Genomic DNA, 25,103 nt, shown 5'->3' on the forward strand with positions numbered 1-25,103 from the left:
TCAAAGAAGGGCTATATATCTATCTACAGATGGGAAAATTAGTATTTGATCCTCTCCCAATTTTGCAAGTTTTCCCCCCTACACAGAATGGAGAGGGCTGTAAATTTTATCGTAGGAAACTTCAACTGTGAGAGAATAAAAAAAATCCAGAAAATCCCATTGTATGATGTATAAATAATAAATTTTAATTTGATTGCATGAAATAAGTATTTATCAACGGCCGACCAGCAGAAATTCTGCTCTCACAGACCTGTTATTTTTTCTTTTTCTCCTACTCTGCACTCATTACCTGTATTAATTGCACTTGTTTAAACTCGTTACCTGTATAATAGACCCCTGTTCCCACACAATCACATTCAACCTCTCCACCATGGCCAATACCAAAGAGCTGTCTAAAGGCACCAGGGACAATATTGTAGACCTGCACAAGGCTGGGATGGGCTACCGGACAATAGGCAAGCAGCTTGGTGAGAAGGCAACAACTGTTGGTGCAATTATTAGAAAATTGAAAAAACACAAGATGACTGTCAATCTTAGGCCATGTGCCCACGGGAGCTTTTTGGTGCGGAGTTTGCCGCGGAAAACCTGCAGATTTTTCTGGATTTTCCAGATAAATCTGCAGGTTCTAGCATGTACAGGCACTCCCCATGTTACCCTATGGGACATGGGGAGTGTGTGTCCACGCTGCGGAAAGTGCGGCTGCGGAATCTCCTGCGGAGATCCCTCAGCCGCACCTAACTGCATGTCAATTATTCATGCAGATTTACTTGCGGAGATCCCGGCCCTCCTCTATGGAGATAGAGGCCAGGACGTCCACAGGTAAATCGCGTGAAACTCCGCATGTTTCCCGCAGCTATTCCGCTGGAAACTCCGGCCGGCGGGCAACTGCGGGAAACATGCGGCCGTACCTGCGAATATATCCGCAGGTACGAGCGTCCCGTGGGCACATGGCCTTACTCTGTCTGGGGCTCCGTGCAAGATTAAAATCTCGCAGGGCACACAAGGTCCCCTGCTCATGCCAACACATGTCCTGGCCTGTTTGAAGTTCTGTAATGACCATCTGGATGATCCAGAGGAGGCATGGGAGATGGTCATGTGGTCAGAGGAGAACAAAATAGAATTTTTTGGTATCAACTCCACTCGCCGTGTTTGGAGGAAGATGGACGAGTCCAGCTTCAAGAGCACTGACCCAACCGTGAAGCATGGGGGTGAAGACCTCATACTTTGGAGGGGGGTGCCAGCACCGTATTCAAGGGAGAATGGATGGGGTCATGTATCGTGAGATTTTGGCCAACAGTCTGGAGAGATCTGGAGAAGATCTATATGGAGGAGTGACCTGAAAGATCTGGAGAAAATCTGTATGGAGGAGTGACCTGAAAGATCTGGAGAAGATCTGTATGGAGGAGTGACCTGAAAGATCTGGAGAAGATCTGTATGGAGGAGTGACCTGAAAGATCTGGAGAAGATCTGTATGGAGGAGTGACCTGAAAGATCTGGAGAAGGTCTGTATGGAGGAGTGACCTGAAAGATCTGGAGAAGATCTGTATGGAGGAGTGACCTGAAAGATCTGGAGAAGGTCTGTATGGAGGAGTGACCTGAAAGATCTGGAGAAGATCTGTATGGAGGAGTGACCTGAAAGATCTGGAGAAGATCTGTATGGAGGAGTGACCTGAAAGATCTGGAGAAGATCTGTATGGAGGAGTGACCTGAAAGATCTGGAGAAGGTCTGTATGGAGGAGTGACCTGAAAGATCTGGAGAAGATCTGTATTGAGGAGTGACCTGAAAGATCTGGAGAAGATCTGTATGGAGGAGTGACCTGAAAGATCTGGAGAAGATCTGTATGGAGGAGTGACCTGAAAGATCTGGAGAAGATCTGTAAGGAGAAGCGAACTGAAAGATCTGGAAAAGATCTGTATGGAGGAGGAGTGACCTGAAAGATCTGGAGAAGATCTGTATTGAGGAGTGACCTGAAAGATCTGGAGAAGATCTGTATTGAGGAGTGACCTGAAAGATCTGGAGAAGATCTGTATTGAGGAGTGACCTGAAAGATATAGAGAAGATCTGTATTGAGGAGTGACCTGAAAGATATAGAGAAGATCTGTATTGAGGAGTGACCTGAAAGATATAGAGAAGATCTGTATTGAGGAGTGACCTGAAAGATATAGAGAAGATCTGTATGGAGGAGTGACCTGAAAGATATAGAGAAGATCTGTATTGAGGAGTGACCTGAAAGATATAGAGAAGATCTGTATGGAGGAGTGGCCAAAACCTCTGCTGCAGTGTGTTCAAACCTGGTGAAGAAAAACTGGAAATGTCCGACCTTTGTAACTGCAAACAAAGGTTTCTACCAAATATTAAGTTCTGTTTTTCTTTTGTATCAAATACTTATTTCATGCAATAAAATGCAAATTAAATATTTATAAATCCTACAATGGGATTTTCTTATTCTGTCACAGAAGAAGTTACCTACGATAGAAATTACAAACCTCTCGATTCTGCGTAGGGGGAAAACTGCAAAATCGGCAGAGGATCAAATACTTATTTTCCCCATCCCTCTATCTATCTATCTATCTATCTATCTATCTATCTATCTATCTATCTATCCCTCTATCTATCTATCTCTCTATCTATCTCTCTATCTATCTCTCTATCTATCTCTCTATCTATCCATCCATCCATCCATCCATCCATCGCTCTCTCTCTCAGGTAGATTTCCAGCAGGTGTACATTATCTATATATTTCCACCTTTCCTTACCTGCGGTCTCGTTGTAATAGTCGGCGTGGTCGATGCACTCGTTGCGCTTGCGGTCGATTAGCTGCATAATGTTACATTCTGGCACAGAGAGAATCTGCAAACACAAAAACCACATGTGAGGCGTCTTATCATCCCGGACAAGAACTCCAAAGATGTGGCCAACCCGCCACCCCCCTCCCCCCCTCCATGATCCCCCGTCCCCGCACACTGGAGTCGTTATATAGAGGACGGCCAGGATCCGGCTCCAGGGTTCCCCATCTGAGGACCATCTCCGCTGAATATTTGGCCGGTGACTCTTGAACCGTCACTTTGTTATGTGGCAAGTGAAGATGTCAAGATCTGTCCTGGAGACGCGAGGAGTCATTTGCATAATTGCATAATAACAAACTTCATGCAAAACAAGTCATCTGCATATTAAATCCTTTCTGCAGCGTGACAGATCCCAGAATATGGTGACAGCCCAACATAACACCACTGTGCACTACATGGGGATTTAAAGGGAACCGGCGCCCGAAAAAGGATCATTACACCCCAGGAGTCCCCTAGTAATGCCTGATTATGGGGTGCAACTCCCATCCATAAATAGACCCCCAAAATGTCCACCAGAGTCCATGCAATATAATGCTCCTCCTGCATCTCACACCATTTAGTCCCCAGGGAGGGAGGAGGAAAGGGTCGGTGGGGACACAACTCATTTTTTAGGACACGAGGCACAAACACAACTTTTTTGTCTGTTGTGAAATAATGGAAGATCCGTTTTTCATTTGTGGAGTCTATGGACAATGGATCCGTTACAAAAACATGGCCAAATAGCAATCCGTTAACGGATCCGTTGTCCATAGACTTCCATATTAAAAAAACAGATCCGACAGAAACGGATGACTACAGGACATGTGAACTGAGCCTCAGTCTGCAGCGCCGTCCGTGCCCATGCTTTACACTGCAGCTCTGCTTGTTCTCATTGGAATCTGGGCACAATCGCAGCAGGACGCCGCCATATTGTAACAGGATTTACATCACAGGCTCCAGAATTCGAGGCAGCAGAACCATCATGCTTATACTGAAAGGAGGAGGCGCATTAAGGGGGGCATAAATGAAAAACCTAGTATTTCGGATCAGCCGCAGGTGCCACGTTTTCTGTGACCACTACCCCGCTCATCCACAGCTCCGCACAACCCACGACAATGCGGAGACTCAACACGTAAATTATTCAGAAAGTCTCCGCCACGAGCTGCAGCAAATCCTCGACATCTACAAGTGATGATACCTGGGATAATTAGAAGGGAACAAGTCAGAAGGCGTCAACCGACCCCCAGAAAAGAAACAAATAAATACGGAAGAGACCCCGGGACGTGACGAGGTTTTCTTATTATGTAACTGAGAACATCAGGGCGCATGGCCAGTGGGGGACACAGACAGAAGAGGACAATATGGGCCCTCTGCTTTGGAGGTGGACGTGGCCCCATGACCTCCTCGGCCCTTCTGCAGCCGCATGGCTTGCACCAATGACATGTGTGGCCTCCCCCCAGAGTTGGTCACATGATTAGCTGCATATTGCACACTGCCTGTACCATGCATTCAGCAGCACAGAGCGCGGCCTCCAGCCTCTCCTGGGCCTTCTCCTGTATTTGTGGCCTCCCAGACTTCTGCTCACCATTTGGAGCGTTGGGTTTGACTTTGGCGTCTCATACATGTGATGAGGCCACGCGTCCCTCTGGACACGGCATGACGGGACATGTAGTCACCAGACCGAAAACTGACAGAACTGAAAGTAACCAGACGAGAGACTGAAAGCGAAAAACGTAAACTACAGTTGTCCCGAAGGAGATTAGGACATTGTTATAATAGAGTTTGAATGATATTATTCGAATAGATCCAATATTTGTCACAGCTGAGGGTTTGTTACAATGTTATCGGCAGGACCGGATGGAATCAGGCCCAGACTGCTCACAGACTGTGCGGAGGTGGTCAGCCTGAGTCTGGAGAGGGTTCCTGATCGGTGGAAGACGTCCCGTGTGGTTCCAGTGCCAAAGATCTCACATCCTAGGGAGCCTAACCACTATAGACCGGTGGCTCTGACCTCACATCTGATGAAGACCATGGAGAGGCTTATCCTGTACCATCTCCGTCCTGTGGTGGGCCCAGTGCTGGAGCCTACCAGCCCGGGATTGGGGTGGAGGACGCTGTCATCTCTCTGCAGCATCGATGTCTCTCTCACCTAGGGAGAGCAGGGAACACTGAGGGTCATGTTTTTTGACTTCTCCAGTGCTTCAATACCATCCGGCCTGCTCTGCTGAGAGGGAAGTTGGAGAGAGCCGGAGCGGACAAGCAGTTGACGGCATGGACGATCGATTACCTCACCAACAGACCGCAGTATGTGAGGTTTCACGACTGTGTGTCTGATGTGGTGGTCTGCAGCACTGGGGCACCACAGGACACGGTCCTTTCACCCCTTTTGTTCAGTCTGTACACTTCGGACTTTAGGTACTGTGACGCCCTGGCCTATCAGGTGGTCACAGGGTATTGTGCAATCGGCCCTTCTGTACAGTATCCGCCCTCCTTGGTTACGGATCCTGGTCCTTTGGTGTTGCTAAGAGCAGAGCTAGTCAAAATCCTAGAAGCACTTTGCACCGTACCCACCAGACACACCATTGGGGGGCCTGAAGGGAATAGGGCCGCCCATATGGGGGGTTGGTAGGGGAAAGTGGGAAAGTGACAGAGAAGTGAAACGGGAGTGAAAGGAGTAGGAGGTGGAAGGAGACTCTCTGCGAGGGAGAGGTCACCGGTCCGGAGCAGGGCTCCTGAAGTTTACTAGGTGGCAGACGTTGGTCTGAACCTGGTAGGAGCTGGAACCCCGGTTCGCAGGGGATCGCATCAAGGGGCACGGACTGCCGAGGAGGGCGGCCGGCGGCCTTGAGCCATCACCGGGCAGGGGCCAGGGCACGACGGGGTACGCGGACCCTAGGCCGGAAAGTAGCTACACGCGTCCCAGTAATTTACCCGACAGGGGTGAAGACTTCAAGATTCATCCCCAACCCGCTCCAAAATCAAGGTACTAGCGCACCGATGGGATAGGACTTTCCCAAATTACAGTCCAAAGAAATCCTACGCGTGAACCCTGAGAGCAAGCTCACTCCATTAGCCATACGGGTGAGCAGGACCCGAAGAGTTTCAAGCCTGAGGGTCCAACTAGTGAGAAGGTGCCACGGAGAAGGCCACAGGCTAACAGCAACACCAAGGGCGCGGATCCACACGTGCTCCCTCCATACTGCAGCGGTGCTCAGAATTCTGGTTTACAAGCTGTCGGTGTGATTATTTCTGGACTGAGTGAGTACGCTGAAAAAGCCCCTTTACCTCTCTCCAATGGCACCCCCTTCACCAACACCCAGTGGGCCCCGGAGCACAAACCCCCTACCCACGGAGGGGTTAAACATCCAGCTGCTACACCATCGCCACCGGGCTCCCCCAACAGCAGAGGTGGTCTCTTACATTACTTACACATCCCCTGTACAGACTATCCCCCCCTCTTTTTGAATTCGAGTGTCCGCGTGAACCCCCGGGTCCGGAGACCCCTCGAGCCACCGTGGTTCCGGATCCGAGCGGCTCGGCCTCTGGCACGGGGGTGGTACAGTACAACTCGGATCACTGCCATCTTCAGAAGTTCTCGGATGATACGGCAATTATTGGATGCATATCTGATGGGCATGATGAGGAATATAAGGGTATCATTAGTGACTTTGTTGGCTGGTGTGAGACCAACGCTCTTCAAGTAAATACCAGCAAGACGAAGGAGATGGTCATTCACCTTAGGAGGAAGTCACCCCCTATAGCACCCCCTATAGCACCCCCTATAGCACCGGTGATCATCCAGGGAAAAGACGTTGAGAAGTGGACTCTTACAAGTACCTGGGTGTCCACCTCAACAAAAAGATGGACTGGATTACGAATACTGATGCCCGGTATAAGAAGGGCCAGAGTCGACTCCACCTATTGAGGTCCTTCGGTGTCTGTAGGACTCTGTCTAGAACATTCTATGACACGGTGGTAGCATCTGCCTTTTTTATGGAGTGGTCTGTTGGGGGGGTTCCTTATCTCTCTTATCTTATATCCAGTTTGTTCTGTTATTTATATATTTATGTAGAGTTTCTTCTCTGCTGATATTTTGTTACAATGTATCAGTGCAGGTCACATGTGTGGATTGGATACAGATGTGAGAGGGTTTCTAGCTCTAGACTCCGGCTGTCTCCATTCTTTCAAAGCAATCAGAGATCGTGAAGAATCAGAACACTACTGATACGAGAATAATGTTCATTAGGAATAATGGAGATGTCAGCGGCGTCTGCTCCGCGTAATCCGCCATCATGTGTCTGATAAACACTCGCAGCCTCAACAAACACGACTTTACCATCTGCAAATAAGAGCTGAAGAAAGAGCAGGGATCCTCCGATCATCCGCGGCTGGAGGTTGTTTGCACGCGGAGCAATTAGTTCAGATGAACACAAAGAGCCGCGATGGATTTAGCGAGCGCCACTTTACGGACAATCAAAGGAATGTTTTTATACTTCTCGGTCCATTAAGACGGCGGGACAAGCCCCATCCTGCCCGGTCCTGCCCCCCGGGGCTCCAGACAAACAGCCGCAGGGTCCAGCTGCAATGCTGCAGAATCTAATCCTGACACCATGGTTTTTTTTTATTATTATTATTATTATTATTATTATTTTTCCTTTTTAATTAAACACTAGCTGTAGTACCCGGCGTTGACTGGGATAGTAACGAAGTCTCTCTGTAGGTCTGTCTACCACTCTCTCTCCCTGTATGTGTCTCTCTCTGTGTCTCTGTGTCTGTCTCTGTGTCTCTGTCGCTGTGTGTCTCTCTCTGTGTGTGCCTCTCTTGTGTCATTGTGTGTCTCCATCGCTGTGTGTCTCCATCGCTGCATCAGTCTCTGCGTGTTTCTGTCTCTGTGTGTCTCCATTTCTGCGTGTCTCCGTCTCTGTATCAGTCTCTGTGTATCTCTGTCTCTGTCTCTCTGCCTATAGCAACCAATCACAGCTCCTATTAATGACCTGTAGCTCCCAGCTCCCTTCACTTTAATGGAGGCAGGTTTTTTGGCAAATAACTGTAAAACACGGGATTAAATTTCCCCTTCAAAACATAGTCTATGATTTTCCCTGAGTCACATGAGGTGTCTGTGCAAAATTTCATAATTGCAAATGCGACGGTGCAGATTCCTTTAGTGGACATACACAAATTGCCATAATACAAATTTTAACAGTGTATTCAGTAGGGCTATCCGCTGTGTATCCTCCAGACGTCTGCACAACACAACTGATGGTCCCAACCCCATTTATAAGGCAAGAAATCCCACTTATTAAACCTGACAGGGCACACCTGTGACGTGAAGACCATTTCCGGTGACTACCTCTAGAAGCTCATCAAGAGAATGCCAAGAGTGTGCAAAGCAGTAATCAAAGCAAAAGGCGGCTACTGTGAAGAACCTAGAATATAAGACATATTTTCAGTTGTTTCACACTTTTTTGTTAAGTATTTCATTCCACATGTGGTAATTCATAGTTTTGATGCCTTCAATGTGAATCTACAATTTTCAGAGTCCTGAAAATAAAGAAAACTCTTTGAATGAGAAGGTGTGTCCAAACTTTTGGTCTGTACTGTACATACACAGCTTTATATAATACAGTAGATGGAGTGCAATAGAAATGAGAGGAGACCCCGTGTGCACTGGACCCTTGGAGAATGCAATAAAGACCTGCGAGTTTAGTTTTGGGATCTGTTCGCACTGAGTTCTAAAACCAAAAACTTCAAAAGCCACAAGTTATAATTGGACAGTTGAAGAGTTTTTACTCCAAAAATTATTTAAAAAAAAATCAGTAAAATCACATGGAGTTTGTGGTGCAGTGAATGATTGGAAACTTTTCAGATCCTCCTCAAAAAATAAAAGAAACTTCCCCAAAATCTTGGAAATGATCTCAGGTTCTAAATCAAAAACTTAACTCTGGAATTCTGGCCTAAAGGTTTTCATGGATCAGGCCCAGAGTTCTCTAGTGGAAATCGTGCCAGGAGTGGCTTTTTTGGGGAGTTTTTGGGGGAGTTTTTCAGCCTCTGATTGGACAGCGCTTTTTTGGAGCGTTTTCCATCAGTGGCGGCTTCAGAGAATGTTTGAAAACTTGGCGCAGAAAAACGCTCAAAAGACAGAATGTGATCAGAAAAGTGTTTTATTATGAAAGTGAAGAGCGAGAGGTTTTGGAGGATTTGCAATTTTTCAGGGACTGGCTCCAATAAACTCATAAAAAAACTGAGAGAGCGAATCCTCAGGTGATGATATCAGGTCACAACAGCTCCACCCGGAGTGATAGAAAATGCCATATATAAAGGGAAAATACTCACCGGCACCAGTCTATGAACCTAGAGGGACACAGGGTCAACTAATACACAACACCAATATCTGAAATACTCTGTGCTGCTGTAGAGGCTGCACCTTGCTCTCAGCCTGTGACAGCCGCACAGCTCAGCGCCCTCCGCTCCTCAAATACTCTGCGCTGCTGTAGAGGTTGCACCTTACTATCAGCCTGTGACAGCCGCACAGCTCAGTACCCTCTGCTCCTGAAATACTCTGCGCTGCTGTAGAGGTTGCACCTTACTATCAGCCTGTGACAGCCGCACAGCTCAGTGCCCTCCGCTCCTGAAATACTCTGCACTGCTGTAGAGGTTGCACCTTACTCTCAGCCTGTGACAGCCGCACAGCTCAGCGCCCTCCGCTCCTGAAATACTCTGCACTGCTGTAGAGGTTGCACCTTACTCTCAGCCTGTGACAGCCGCACAGCTCAGCGCCCTCCGCTCCTGAAATACTCTGCGCTGCTGTAGAGGTTGCACCTTGCTCTCAGCCTGTGACAGCCGCACAGCTCAGTGCCCTGCACTCCTGAAATACTCTGCGCTGCTATGACGTCGCTCTCTGAACACCAAATGATCCGAAATATCACACAGAGCAATAAGCCGAAAAACAAATAGAAAATCACCGCAAAGACGAAACCAAAAACCATAAAGTGTAAAGGTCACAGTATCAGATACAGAACATCATGTACTAAGGAGATAGGACGGTGCATGGAGGATGCAACCTGCGGCAACACAGACACTACAACTCCCAGCATGGCCGGCAGAGACTGATGGATGTAGTCTGACAGCTGTATCATCTACAGTCCTGTATACAGGTTAGGTCACATTGCAACTTAGCTCTGCTACATCCAACAATCTCACCTTTATAGCAGGTGACAAGCTCGGCTCTGCTGCAGGCGACAAGCTCGGCTCTGCTGCAGGCGACAAGCTCGGCTCTGCTGCAGGCGACAAGCTCGGCTCTGCTGCAGGCGACAAGCTCGGCTCTGCGGCAGGCGACAAGCTCGGCTCTGCGGCAGGCGACAAGCTCGGCTCTGCGGCAGGCGACAAGCTCGGCTCTGCGGCAGGCGACAAGCTCGGCTCTGCGGCAGGCGACAAGCTCGGCTCTGCGGCAGGCGACAAGCTCGGCTCTGCTGCAGGCGACAAGCTCGGCTCTGCTGCAGGAGACAAGCTCGGCTCTGCTGCAGGAGACAAGCTCGGCTCTGCTGCAGGCGACAAGCTCGGCTCTGCTGCAGGCGACAAGCTCGGCTCTGCTGCAGGCGACAAGCTCGGCTCTGCTGCAGGCGACAAGCTCGGCTCTGCGGCAGGTGACAAGCTCGGCTCTGCTGCGGGTGACAGGTTCGGCTCTGCTGCAGGCGACAAGCTCGGCTCTGCTGCAGGCGACAAGCTCGGCTCTGCGGCAGGTGACAAGCTCGGCTCTGCGGCAGGTGACAAGCTCGGCTCTGCTGCAGGGGACAAGCTCGGCTCTGCGGCAGGCGACAAGCTCGGCTCTGCTGCAGGCGACAAGCTCGGCTCTGCTGCAGGCGACAAGCTCGGCTCTGCTGCAGGCGACAAGCTCGGCTCTGCGGCAGGCGACAAGCTCGGCCCTGCTGCAGGAGACAAGCTCGGCCCTGCTGCAGGCGACAAGCTCGGCCCTGCTGCAGGAGACAAGCTCGGCTCTGCTGCAGGCGACAAGCTCGGCTCTGCTGCAGGAGACAAGCTCGGCCCTGCTGCAGGCGACAAGCTCGGCCCTGCTGCAGGAGACAAGCTCGGCTCTGCTGCAGGCGACAAGCTCGGCTCTGCGGCAGGCGACAAGCTCGGCTCTGCGGCAGGCGACAAGCTCGGCTCTGCGGCAGGCGACAAGCTCGGCTCTGCGGCAGGCGACAAGCTCGGCTCTGCGGCAGGCGACAAGCTCGGCTCTGCGGCAGGCGACAAGCTCGGCTCTGCGGCAGGCGACAAGCTCGGCTCTGCGGCAGGCGACAAGCTCGGCTCTGCGGCAGGCGACAAGCTCGGCTCTGCGGCAGGCGACAAGCTCGGCTCTGCTGCAGGCGACAAGCTCGGCTCTGCTGCAGGCGACAAGCTCGGCTCTGCTGCAGGCGACAAGCTCGGCTCTGCTGCAGGCGACAAGCTCGGCTCTGCGGCAGGCGACAAGCTCGGCTCTGCTGCAGGAGACAAGCTCGGCTCTGCTGCAGGCGACAAGCTCGGCTCTGCTGCAGGCGACAAGCTCGGCTCTGCTGCAGGCGACAAGCTCGGCTCTGCGGCAGGTGACAAGCTCGGCTCTGCTGCAGGTGACAAGTTCGGCTCTGCTGCAGGTGACAAGCTCGGCTCTGCTGCAGGTGACAAGCTCGGCTCTGCTGCAGGTGACAAGCTCGGCTCTGCTGCAGGTGACAAGCTCGGCTCTGCGGCAGGTGACAAGCTCGGCTCTGCTGCATCTGTAAGTATCTATGCATCTGCTGGTGATGGCCGGATATTAAGTGTTCAGCCCTTCCGGAACATTCCAGTGATCCGGCATTACGTCATCGGACATTCCAGATTATCAGGCGTTGAAGCTCTGACATTTTTCCACCTCAATCTGAATTTTCTCCCTCATTGCCTCAAAGGTCGTCCAGAACCGTCTGTGACGGACCTCATGGATTGTTGCAGCTGTTTGCATTAGTTGCAGCGTTTTCGCCGCCCCCGTAATGTCATGTACCGCAACGCTTATATATAATGCCATGTACCGCAACGCTTATATATAATGCCATGTACCGCAACGCTTTATACCGCAGTATATTTACAATATTGAGACTCATTCTTCTCTTGTGTTTGGAAGTGAAACGTCTTTAAGTCACCCAGGGATGAGAATGAAGAGACGTCTACATGATAGACAAATACCGCCACACACTGTCCAAATAATACCAGCATATACAGTCAAATAACACAGCCATGCGGGGCCCCCGAATAATGCTGCATTGTGCTTCTGAAAATCATACAGCTACTAAATAATACTGCCATATAGTGCCTCTGTACTATCATTATCTACAGACCAACAAACCACCATAGTGTGCTCTAATAATACTGCCATATAGTGCCTCTGTACTATCATACCATCCTAATAAAACCACTATACAGAGCTATAACAATACTGCCATACAATGCCCCTGTACTAAAATACTATCCTAGCAAAACCACCATATGGTGCTGGAACAATACTGCCATACAATGCTCATGTACTACTATATTGATGAAACAAAACCTGCACATTGCCATACAATAACCCTAAATTATCATTTTTTACCAACTCAACAAAATCACCAACGAGCTGTAATAATACTGCCATACAGTGTCCCTGTATGAGAATAATGCCCAAAATAACCTTCACACAATGTAAAAAACGATTTACCCCACCTTACACCACTGCGTAGTAGGTAAATTATACAGTTATGCAGTGTCCAATACCACTGTAATACCGCACATTTCCCCAAAACCACTTCCACATAGTGGCAAATAATACAGCAATATAGGGCCAAATGCCACCACATAGTGCACCCAATTATACCAGCATTGACCGTTTCATTAAAAAGTAAACCCCAATAAGTAACGAATTACTAATGATACCAGACAGTGCAGTAGAATAATACCACTAAACAGTGCACAGTACAACTTGCAGTCATACTTCACATATAACAGTGACATTTATCTCGCCTGTGTTATACTGACACACACTACCTTATGCCAGTGCAATGCCAATGACTGCTAACTACAGAGCACCTATAAAGCAATCAGCCATATAACAGTGCCAGTTACAGTAGCCTCACAGTCAGACAACGCCAGTCACAACAATCACATTACAGTCCTGTTAGTGTCACGAGGACCCTTTCGCCACTGGCTGAAATTACTCATAGCCTTAATCACAGCTGTAGCAACTTATCATCACTCCCTTTCTCTATTTTTACCCACTCCTGGCTTTACTCCATGCCAAATATAGATGTTTTATACTGACCACTTTGAAGGAGCCTGTCTCAGGAGAAGCTGAGGTGTTCATTTCAGTTGCAGCTGTGAAGTTTCCTACTGAATAAGCTGAGGAATGCTATTTGTTGCGACTTTCACCACCGATTTGTCTTATCGTCCTCATGCAGTATTGAGACTAGTATCCCACTAGCCTACCCAGTAGTCAGATTAAGTGTAGGGCCTAGGCACGTGATGGCCAATTGGGGAAGAACCTGTATAGCAATCTTAGGGAGTGCAGGGATCAGACTCAGGTGAGGGTTAGGAGGTGACCCCACTTCCCTCTCCCTATCGCCAGAGCCTTTGTTTATATCTTTCCTGGTTTTCTCTTTGTGTTGTGGCGCTCGCGGGGTGTCCTCTCGCACCCCGCATGACAGTCAGACAGTGTCAGTCCCAGCACTCACATAACACTACCTGTCAGACCCCCTTCACACGTCCGTGATACACGTGCGTGTTTGGTCCGTTTCCGTATATACCGGAGACACGGCCAAACGTGCACCAATGTTAATCTATGATTGTGGTCACACGTGCGTTATTTCATTATGTCCGTGTGTGCGTGTCCGTGATCCGTATGTGTTTGCGTTTTGCACGGATGCATGTCCGTTATCTGCACGGAGCACGCACACGTGGACACAATGAAAGTCTATGGGTATGTGCACACACGTTAGTAAACACGTATGCATCTACCTATAGTCCGTGTCCGTTTGGTGTTTTTATGGTGTGGTGTGGTATGGTATGGTGGTGTGTTGAGTCCGTCGGTCGGTCTCTCTGTCTGTCTGTCCCTCTCTCACAGTCTGTCTGTCAGTTTCCCCCCCTCTCTCATACTTACCGATCCCCGGCGCTGCACGGCATTCACACTGCTGGGGCGGCTTTTACTATTTTGAAAGAGCCGGCCGTCCATTAAACAATCTCGTATTCCCTGCTTTCCCCGCCCACCGGCGCCTATGATTGGTTGCAGTGAGACACGCCCCCACGCTGAGTGACAGCTGTCTCACTGCACCCAATCACAGCAGCTGGTGGGCGTGTCTATACTGTGCAGTAAAATAAATAATTAATTTAAAAAAACGGCGTGCGGTTCCCCCCAATATTAATACCAGCCAGATAAAGCCATACGGCTGAAGGCTGGTATTCTCAGGATGGGGAGCTCCACGTTATGGGGAGCCCCCCAGCCTAACAATATCAGTCAGCAGCCGCCCAGAATTGCCGCATACATTATATGCGACAGTTCTGGGGCTGTACCCGGCTCTTCCCGATTTGCCCTGGTGCGTTGGCAATCGGGGTAATAAGGAGTTATTGGCAGCCCATAGCTGCCAATAAGTCCTAGATTAATCATGTCAGGCGTCTCCCCGAGATTCCTTCCATGATTAATCTGTAAATTACAGTAAATAAACACAGCGGGTAACCTCAGTGACAGCAGCTGATCGCGTGGCTGTCTTCAGTTGCTGCGTGGAGCTGACAGGAGCGGCTGTGTGTGCTGCAGCTCCTGTCACCTGCATGCAGCAGCGCTGGAAGCGACGCTGGAGCATCCTGGATGACGCCGGGCATGGAGGGCTTTGTTGTGGGTAATAAATTGGTAATGAGGGAATTTGTTTGTGTTTTTTTATTTCTAATAAAGGATTGTTCGGGTGTGTGTGTTTATTTACTGTAATTTACAGATTAATCATGGAAGGAATCTCGGGGTGACGCCTGACATGATTAATCTAGGATTTAGTGGCAGCTATGGGCTGCCAATAACTCCTTATTACCCCGATTTGCCAACGCACCAGGGCAAATCGGGAAGAGCCGGGTACAGCCCCAGAACTGTCGCATCTAATGTATGCGGCAATTCTGGGCGGCTGCTGACTGATATTGTTAGGCTGGGGGGCTCCCCATAACGTGGAGCTCCCCATCCTGAGAATACCAGCCTTCAGCCGTATGGCTTTATCTGGCTGGTATTAAAATTGGGGGGGACCGCACGCTGTTTTTTTTTTAATTATTTATTTATTTCACTGCACAGTATAGACACGCCCACCGGCTGCTGTGATTGGGTGCAGTGAGACAGCTGTCACTCAGCGTGGGGGCGTGTCTCACTGCAACCAATCATAGGCGCCGGTGGGCGAGGAAAGCAGGGAATACGAGATTTTTGAAAAAGCCGGCCGCTCATTAAACATAGTAAAAGCCGCCGGAGCAGTGTGAATGCCGTGCAGCGCCGCGCCGAGGATCGGGGAACGGTAAGTATGAGAGAGGAGGGGAAACTGACCGACAGACTGTGAGAGAGACAGACAGAGAGAGACCGACCGACGGACTCAGGGAGATTGACCGACATACACAGAAATAGAAAGAATAGCCGACATCACTAGAAATAAAAACACCAAACGGACACGGACTATAGGTAGATGCATACGTGTTTACTAACGTGTGTGCACATACCCATAGACTTTCATTGTGTCCACGTGTGCGTGCTCCGTGCAGATAACGGACATGCATCCGTGCAAAACGCAAACACATACGGATCACGGACACGCACACACGGACATAATGAAATAACGCACGTGTGACCACAATCATAGATTAGCATTGGTGCACGTTTGTCCGTGTCTCCGGCATATATGGAAACGGAACAAACACGCACGTGTATCACGGACGTGTGAACGGGGCCTTAGACAGCGTCAGATACCAGTGCCTGATAGACAGCGTCAGCAAGAAGTAGATATGACAAACTGAATTATACCAGCTTAGCAAATAATAAGTCATTGATAAGCTTAGATACACAGCTCATCAGAAGGTATCACTTCAGAAATGCTTAGATACACTGCTCAGCCCTTAGTAACACACATGAAGACCTTTCACCACATTTTTCATGTTGATCTGGACCCTCCATGTAATTGTGGCTGCAGAGCGGAATAAAACATTTTTTGTTTGCTTTATCTTCGCCGTGAAACATGAAACATGCACGAAAAATGTAGCAAAAGGTCAAATATAATATGATTAGATACAATACACAGCTCAGCAGACAGTATCACACAGGAGAGGATTAGATACACGGCTCAGCAGACAGTATCACACAGGATAGGATTAGATACACAGCTCAGCAGACAGTATCACACAGGAGAGGATTAGATATACGGCTCAGCAGACAGTATCACATAGGATAGGATTAGATACACAGCTCAACAGACGGTATCACACAGGAGAGGATTAGATACAAGGCTCAGCAGACAGTATCACACAGGAGAGGATTAGATACACAGCTCAGCAGACAGTATCACACAGGAGAGGATTAGATACACGGTTCAGCAGACAGTATCACACAGGAGAGGATTAGATACACAGCTCAGCAGACAGTATCACACAGGAGAGGATTAGATACACGGTTCAGCAGACAGTATCACACAGGAGAGGATTAGATACACGGCTCAGTAGACAGTATCACACAGGATAGGATTAGATACACAGCTCAGCAGACAGTATCACACAGGATAGGATTAGATACACGGCTCAGCAGACAGTATCACACAGGAGAGGATTAGATACACAGCTCAGCAGACAGTATCACACAGGAGAGGATTAGATACACGGCTCAGCAGACAGTATCACACAGGATAGGATTAGATACACAGCTCAGCAGACAGTATCACACAGGAGAGGATTAGATACACGGCTCAGCAGACAGTATCACACAGGATAAGATTAGATACACAGCTCAGCAGACAATATCACACAGGAGAGGATTAGATGCACAGCTCAGCAGACAGTATGACACAGGATAGGATTAGATACACAGCTCAGCAGACAGTATCACACAGGAGAGGATTAGATACATGGCTCAGCAGACAGTATCACACAGGATAAGATTAGATACACGGCTCAGCAGACAGTATCACACAGGAGAGGATTAGATACACAGCTCAGCAGACAGTATCACACAGGATAGGATTAGATACACAGCTCAGCAGACAGTATCACACAGGATAGGATTAGATACAAGGCTCAGCAGGCAGTATCACACAGGAGATGATTAGATACACAGCTCAGCAGACAGTATAACACAGGAGAGGATTAGGTACACAGCTCAGCAGACAGTATCACACAGGAGAGGATTAGATACACAGCTCAACAGACAGTATCACACAGGATAGGATTAGGTACACAGCTCAGCAGACAGTATCACACAGGATAGGATTAGATACACAGCTCAACAGACAGTATCACACAGGAGAGGATTAGATACATGGCTCAGCAGACAGTATGACACAGGAGAGGATTAGATACACAGCTCAGCAGACAGTATCACACAGGATAGGATTAGATACACGGCTCAGCAGACAGTATCACACAGGAGAGGATTAGGTACATAGCTCAGCAGACAGTATCACACAGAAGAGGATTAGATACAAGGCTCAGCAGACAGTATCACACAGGATAGGATTAGATACACAGCTCAGCAGACAGTATCACACAGGATAGGATTAGATACACAGCTCAACAGACAGTATCACACAGGAGAGGATTAGATACATGGCTCAGCAGACAGTATGACACAGGAGAGGATTAGATACACAGCTCAGCAGACAGTATCACACAGGATAGGATTAGATACACGGCTCAGCAGACAGTATCACACAGGAGAGGATTAGGTACATAGCTCAGCAGACAGTATCACACAGAAGAGGATTAGATACAAGGCTCAGCAGACAGTATCACACAGGATAGGATTAGATACACAGCTCAGCAGACAGTATCACACAGGACAGGATTAGATACACAGCTCAGCAGACAGTATCACACAGGATAGGATTAGATACACAGCTCAGCAGGACAGTATCACACAGGATAGGATTAAATACACAGCTCAGCAGACAGTATCACACAGGACAGGATTAGATACACAGCTCAGCAGACAGTATCACACAGGATAGGATTAGATACACAGCTCAGCAGGACAGTATCACACAGGATAGGATTAGATACACAGCTCAGCAGACAGTATCACACAGGATGGGATTAGATACATGGCTCAGCAGACAGTATCACACAGGATAGGATTAGATACACAGCTCAGCAGGACAGTATCACACAGGATAGGATTAGATACACAGCTCAGCAGACAGTATCACACAGGATGGGATTAGATACATGGCTCAGCAGACAGTATCACACAGGATAGGATTAGATACACAGCTCAGCAGGACAGTATCACACAGGATAGGATTAGATACACAGCTCAGCAGGACAGTATCACACAGGATAGGATGAGGTATCGCATTCCCTGATGCTTGTGATGAGTCAGATCCATTGTCGTTTCACCACCGTCCACTCATCAATTATCTTGCGCTTGTCTTGGTCCCCTAGCCGTGTAATTCACAGTCATCCATTACTCCGGAAGACACAATGTAATTACATCGCCCCTCCGATCATTTCTCTGCACATCATCCTCGGCCTCCTGCAATTCCTTGATAAATTGTCTTTGTGAACTTTGCGGAGCCGACTGCAGCCTGCACAAGAGCTTACTCCATGTCTTAATGTACGAGGGACAGCGCCAGACCTGGAGTGACGGATTATCAGATTCTCCAGAAAACTGGGGCATTGTATTATAGGAGACCACCATTATCTGTGATATCACGTGCGGTTAGATTAGGATTGATTATCCTGTACTGATCCTTTCACCCTGCATTATACTCCAGAGCTGCACTCACTATTCTGCTGGTGCAGTCACTGTGTACATACATTACATTACTGATCCTGAGTTACCTCCTGTATTATACTCCAGAGCTGCACTCACTATTCTGCTGGTGCAGTCACTGTGTACATACATTACTGATCCTGAGTTACCTCCAGTATTATACTCCAGAGCTGCACTCACTATTCTGCTGGTGCAGTCACAGTGTAGATACTTTACATTACTTATTCTGAATGTCGCTCTGGAACTTTTCAGGCTTCAGAGCTGAATTCTCTTAGCTTTATAATACAGGCTCCTGGTAGGAATAATATGTGCTCGCGGTGTCTGTAGGGACCAGTGTTGCGGCCGCTGTCTGATCTCGGCTTTATCTGATGTAATTTTCTTCTATGGTTGTAACAGAGCCGGACGTTCTCTATACGCTCAGCTCTGCTGCATGTGACAAGCTCAGCTTTGCTGTGGCTGAGCCTCCGCGCTCTGCTGTGGCTGAGCCTCCGCGCTCTGCTGTGGCTGAGCCTCCGCGCTCTGCTGTGGCTGAGCCTCCGCGCTCTGCTGTGGCTGAGCCTCCGCGCTCTGCTGTGGCTGAGCCCCCGCGCTCTGCTGTGTCTGATCCCCCGCGCTCTGCTGTGTCTGATCCCCCGCGCTCTGCGGTGTCTGATCCTCCGCGCTCTGCTGTGTCCGATCCTCCGCGCTCTGCTGTGTCCGATCCTCCGCGCTCTGCTGTGTCCGATCCTCCGCGCTCTGCTGTGTCCGATCCTCCGCGCTCTGCTGTGTCCGATCCTCCGCGCTCTGCTGTGTCCGATCCTCCGCGCTCTGCTGTGTCCGATCCTCCGCGCTCTGCTGTGTCCGATCCTCCGCGCTCTGCTGTGTCCGATCCTCCGCGCTCTGCTGTGTCCGATCCTCCGCGCTCTGCTGTGTCCGATCCTCCGCGCTCTGCTGTGTCCGATCCTCCGCGCTCTGCTGTGTCCGATCCTCCGCGCTCTGCTGTGTCCGATCTTCCGCGCTCTGCTGTGTCTGATCCTCCGCGCTCTGCTGTGTCCGATCTTCCGCGCTCTGCTGTGTCTGATCCTCCGTGTCCGGCTGCGCTCACAGATGAGTGGATTTATTCTCCATCTCTCCGCTGTTATAATCATGTGAAACAGAATTTGGTTTCTGGGTGAATCTTCAGGTTCTGTTGAGTCAGAAGCTCGACTCCTTCACCGAGTCTCACGGATCTTATCAAGATGTCTTCAGCTGTAAAACGCCCCCGGGACTGGCGAGAAATCACTGACAATCATGCACACACAGGCACGCTCACTACACACGGGCACGCTCGCTACACACGGGCACGCTCGCTACACACGGGCACGCTCGCTACACACGGGCACGCTCGCTACACACGGGCACGCTCGCTACACACGGGCACGCTCGCTACACACGGGCACGCTCGCTACACACAGGCACGCTCGCTACACACAGGCACGCTCACTACACACAGGCATGGCTGAAAGTGTTGGCACACCTGAAATTATTCCAGAAAATGAAGTATTTCTCCCAGAAAGTTATTGCAGTTACACTTGTTTTCTTATACACGTTTATTTCCTTTGTGTGGGATGTAAACTTCTTCATTGTGTTGTGCACTGTGGACAAAGGAACATCAAGAATCCCTGGAGATGGACTTGTAACTTTGAAATTATTGATATTTTTCATCAATTTTGGTTCTGAAGTCTTCAGACCGTTCTCTTCTCCTTTTTCTGTTGTCCATGCTTAGTGTGGCACATATGCACGCTCAATACATACTTAGCTGCAGACATATGCACGCTCAATACCTACTAAGCTGCAGACATATGCACGCTCAATACATACTTAGCTGCAGACATATGCACGCTCAATACATACTTAGCTGCAGACATATGCACGCTCAATACATACTAAGCTGCAGACATATGCACGCTCAATACATACTAAGCTGTAGACGTATGCACGCTCAATGCATACTTAGCTGCGGACATATGCACGCTCAATGCATACATAGCTGCAGACATATGAACGCTCAATGCATACTAAGCTGCAGACATATGCATGCTCAATACATACTAAGCTGCAGACATATGCACGCTCAATGCATACTTAGCTGCAGACATATGCACGCTCAATGCATACATAGCTGCAGACATATGCACGCTCAATACATACTAAGCTGCAGACATATGCACGCTCAATGCATACTTAGCTGCAGACATATGCACGCTCAATGCATACATAGCTGCAGACATATGCACGCTCAATGCATACTTAGCTACAGACATATGCACGCTCAATGCATACTTAGCTGCAGACATATGCACGCTCAATGCATACTTAGCTGCAGACATATGCACGCTCAATGCATACTTAGCTGCAGACATATGCACGCTCAATGCATACTTAGCTGCAGACATATGCACGCTCAATGCATACTTAGCTGCAGACATATGCACGCTCCCTACATTCTCCTTTTTGACAGTTTTTGCCTATCTGGTCCCTTTATATATCCCAGTTTCCCTCTCGCAGGTCCTGGAAACATTCTGGTGGGCACGGAGCCACGTTTGCTGCGCTCCACAATTAATAAGCTCGTTGGTGGCAAATTCAAGTGATTGCTGATCTGATAAGAGCCAGAAGCAATTAACTTGTTGTTGTGTTATTTATATAACAGATCCCTGCCTTGATATTGTTGTGGAGAGTAAACAGACCGGCCGCTGATTAGTTATGATATTTCAGGCTTGATTAAGCCACGTAAACTCTTCCCACATTGTTACACTTTATTTACAATGTATTTAAAAGGTGCTGTCCCTTTAAATAAGACCATTCAGCAGTAATAGAGTGGGCACAACTATTCAGGACCCCCCCTTCTATTCCATTCCCCACAATGTAAAGCGCATTACATAGATCCATAGTGGATCAGATATGGAGTGAGTCTCCCGGGTAAAAGGAACGTTTGGGGGGCACCTTTAATGAATATTGATTTTTGGGGTCCAGATAAAATGTACCTTTCTATAACAGTCTTGCTGCTCATTGGTTGCTGCACAGATACTGTCTGACAACTACTATCGGCTGTGACCATAAGGGTTGTCACCAGGCTTTCCAATGATTCTGAACAGCAAGAGATGGTTTTAAGACATTTAGAGCAATGGTGGGATGTTTCCCTCCGCACCTCGCCAGGTATCCGGAGCTGACTGGAAGACTTCATTCACACAGTTTTTTGGAGCAGATCCTCTCCAAAATTCTCATCTAAGGAGTTTTACAAAGAGTTTTTGGAGCAGAAATTGAGCGGAAACTCCAAATCCTCCTCCAAAGCTCAAAACTCCTCAAAATCCTGGAGGTTCTGATCCAAAAACTCAACAAAACGTCTCTGCGTGAACAAAGCTTCAGAGACGTCAAAAACTGGTGGAAAACTCTTCCCATTTATTTCTACGGAAAATCCACTTTGTTGTTGTATAAGGAAATTTTTAATTTTTTTTTTTCCTTGAAAAGGTTTTGAAAAATCCCTGGTGGAAAAAAAAGAAAACGGAAAACACAAAACACTTCTTTAAAGTGGATCCTGAAAAAAAGTTTGGACACACCTTCTCATCTCTAGAACAACTGTTAAGAGGAGACTTTGTGCAGCAGCCTTCATGGTAAAATAGCTGCTAGGAAACCACTGCTAAGGACAGGAACAAGCAGAAGAGACTTGTTTGGGCTAAAGAACACAAGGAATGGACATTAGACCAGTGGAAATCTGTGCTTTGGTCTGATGAGTCCAAATTTGAGATCTTTGGATCCAACCACCGTGTCTTTGTAGAAAAGATGAACGGATGGACTCTACATGGCTGGTTCCCACCGTGAAGCATGGAGGAGGAGGAGGTGTGATGATGTGGGGGGGCTTTGCTGGTGACACTGTTGGGGATTTATTCAAAATTGAAGGCGTACAGAACCAGCATGGCTACCAAGGCATCTTGCAGCGGCGTGCTATTCCATCCGGTTTGCGTTTAGTTGGACCATCATTTATTTTTCAACAGGACAATGACCCCAAACACACCTCCAGGCTGTGTAAGGGCTATTTGACTAAGGAGAGTGATGGGGGCTACGCCAGATGACCTGGCCTCCACAGTCACCAGACCTGAACCCAATCGAGATGGTTTGGGGTGAGCTGGACCGCAGAGTGAAGGCAAAAGGGCCAACAAGTGCTAAGCATCTCTGGGAACTCCTTCAAGACTGTTGGAAAACCATTTCCGGTGACTACCTCTTGAAGCTCATCAAGAGAATGCCAAGAGTGTGCAAAGCAGTAATCAAAGCAAAAGGTGGCTACTGTGAAGAACCTAGAATATAAGACATATTTTCAGTTGTTTCACACTGTAAGTATTTCATTCCACGTGTGTTACTTCATAGTTTTGATGCCTTAAATGTGAATCTACAATTTTCAGAGTCTTGAAAATAAAGAAAACTCTTTGAATGAGGTGTGTCCAAACTTTTGGTATGTAATTATATATATAGATACACATATTTATATACACATATACATTATATATATATATGTATATATATATATATATATATATATATATATATATATATATATATATATATATATCCCCACTGCCACCTGCCAGGGATAGTGATGCAGATCTGGATGTCACTAGATTATAAGGCATGATGTGCCCCATACACTGCAGTGCTCAGAGGAGGTTCTACTCCTTGTATTTGGCAAAGTAGAGTTCAATAATATTGTATCTATTTTTGTTTTGCACTAAACAAAAGATACAAAGAAAAAACAAGCTGATACATTGTATCTTCTCATACGGGCAGTGAATGTTAACCATTAACTCAACCTGTGTGAGAAGATTGGCCCAGTACGCACTGGGATAGATCTATAAGAGGTTCATTAAGATGCCCAGTAGTGATGAGTGAGCACTAAGGTAAGCAGCACTCGAAACAAGCAGATGCTCAGACGGCCTCGACTCAATTACAGAGTATAATGGAAGTCAATGGGAACTCCAGCATTTTTCCAGAAGAATCTGTAATGAGGGGCATCTATCAAACATACCCATTATTAACCTGGCAAGGTAGAGTTAAAAACCCCCCACACATTTGAATAAAGACTCCCCCCACTCCCTCGTAATGATGTCCATTGACTAATATAGGAGGCTCCATAGGTTAGTGCCGGTCAGTGGCAGGTGTGAGCGTGAGAAATTCTGGATTCTCACTGACCGGCAGTGACTTGTGGAGCCTCGTTCTCAGACCGAGGCTCATAGGATTCCCTGGCCATAGTTAGACAATACTTTCTGGATTACGTCAGAACTTTGAGGACTTCTTATTAATAAATAAATTGGTGAACAAGGGAGTATGGGGGGAGCCTTTATGCAAATAAACTTTTTCTCAACATGTCTGTTTTTCTTTTAACTCTATACTTTCAATTCACAGCTGACATGAACCCCAAAAGTATTACCCCAATTGCCACCGCACCAGGGCAACCGTGAAGAGGCAGGCAAAGCACCAGCGCCATTTCTGGGGCAGCTGTGGGCTGTTCTATTTAGGCTGGGGGAGCCCAATCACCATGGACCTTACCAGCCTGATAATATCAGCCCCCAGCTGTCTGCTTTACCTTGGCTGGGTGTCAAAAGTAGGTGGGAGTTATTTTTTTTATTTTTTTATCTATTGAATTTGTTTATAGCAATCAGGCATCTTCCACATGCAATAAAGCTTGTTGATTGGTTGCACTGCAGCCTTTCAACAAACTTTATTAGCATACAAACAGCACTACAACTCCAAACTCAGACTTTTTTTAAAGTTGGAGTTCGAGCCCCGGACATGAATTGCTCAGCCCTAGTCATGATTGTTAATGTCCAGTGGTCACTATATAGTCTCCACATTCAGCAAAGGCTGTAATTATGGTGATACGAGGTGTCGGTTTTATTTCCCCTGATCAAAAGCAGCCGTGTGTTATTAAAAATGTGGTTTACGGCCAATGTACAAACTCATTTCATACTAATACATTTATTGTACTATGACCAAAAGTCATCTGATTCCAGTACAAGGTCTCTGCCAGAGCCCAGGATGCCAGTAGAAACAATGGGGTCTGACTAGTCCTTGTTGAGATCTCAGGATAAAAACAGACCAAAACGCGTCTATCCTTGCCTTCTGCACATTAAAAAAGGTCTTTTTCGTGGCCTGCATATCAGTGGCCCTGAAATGTCTGACTGGACCTTTCAAACTTATCCGTGATATCATTATAGACCTGCGCTGTAAGGACTAATACAGACCAAAACGCGTCTGTCCTTTCCATATGCACAGTAAAAAGGTCTTTTCTGATGCCCTGCGTGTC

General features: G+C 47.9%; 1 protein-coding gene across 2 annotated transcripts in view; it reads right to left on the reverse strand.

The window, feature by feature from the left end:
- VIPR1 (vasoactive intestinal peptide receptor 1) overlaps positions 1-25,103 on the reverse strand; it is a 266,845-nt gene that overhangs the window by 214,406 nt on the left and 27,336 nt on the right. For both annotated transcript variants that reach the window (XM_075315753.1, XM_075315752.1), the window contains exon 2: positions 2,758-2,851. In XM_075315753.1, coding sequence (XP_075171868.1) covers positions 2,758-2,851 — 94 coding nt within the window. The remainder of the gene's footprint in view (positions 1-2,757; positions 2,852-25,103) is intronic.

The sequence above is a fragment of the Anomaloglossus baeobatrachus genome, chromosome 6 (assembly GCF_048569485.1).
Source record: "Anomaloglossus baeobatrachus isolate aAnoBae1 chromosome 6, aAnoBae1.hap1, whole genome shotgun sequence".
NCBI classification, from domain to species: domain Eukaryota; kingdom Metazoa; phylum Chordata; class Amphibia; order Anura; family Aromobatidae; genus Anomaloglossus; species Anomaloglossus baeobatrachus.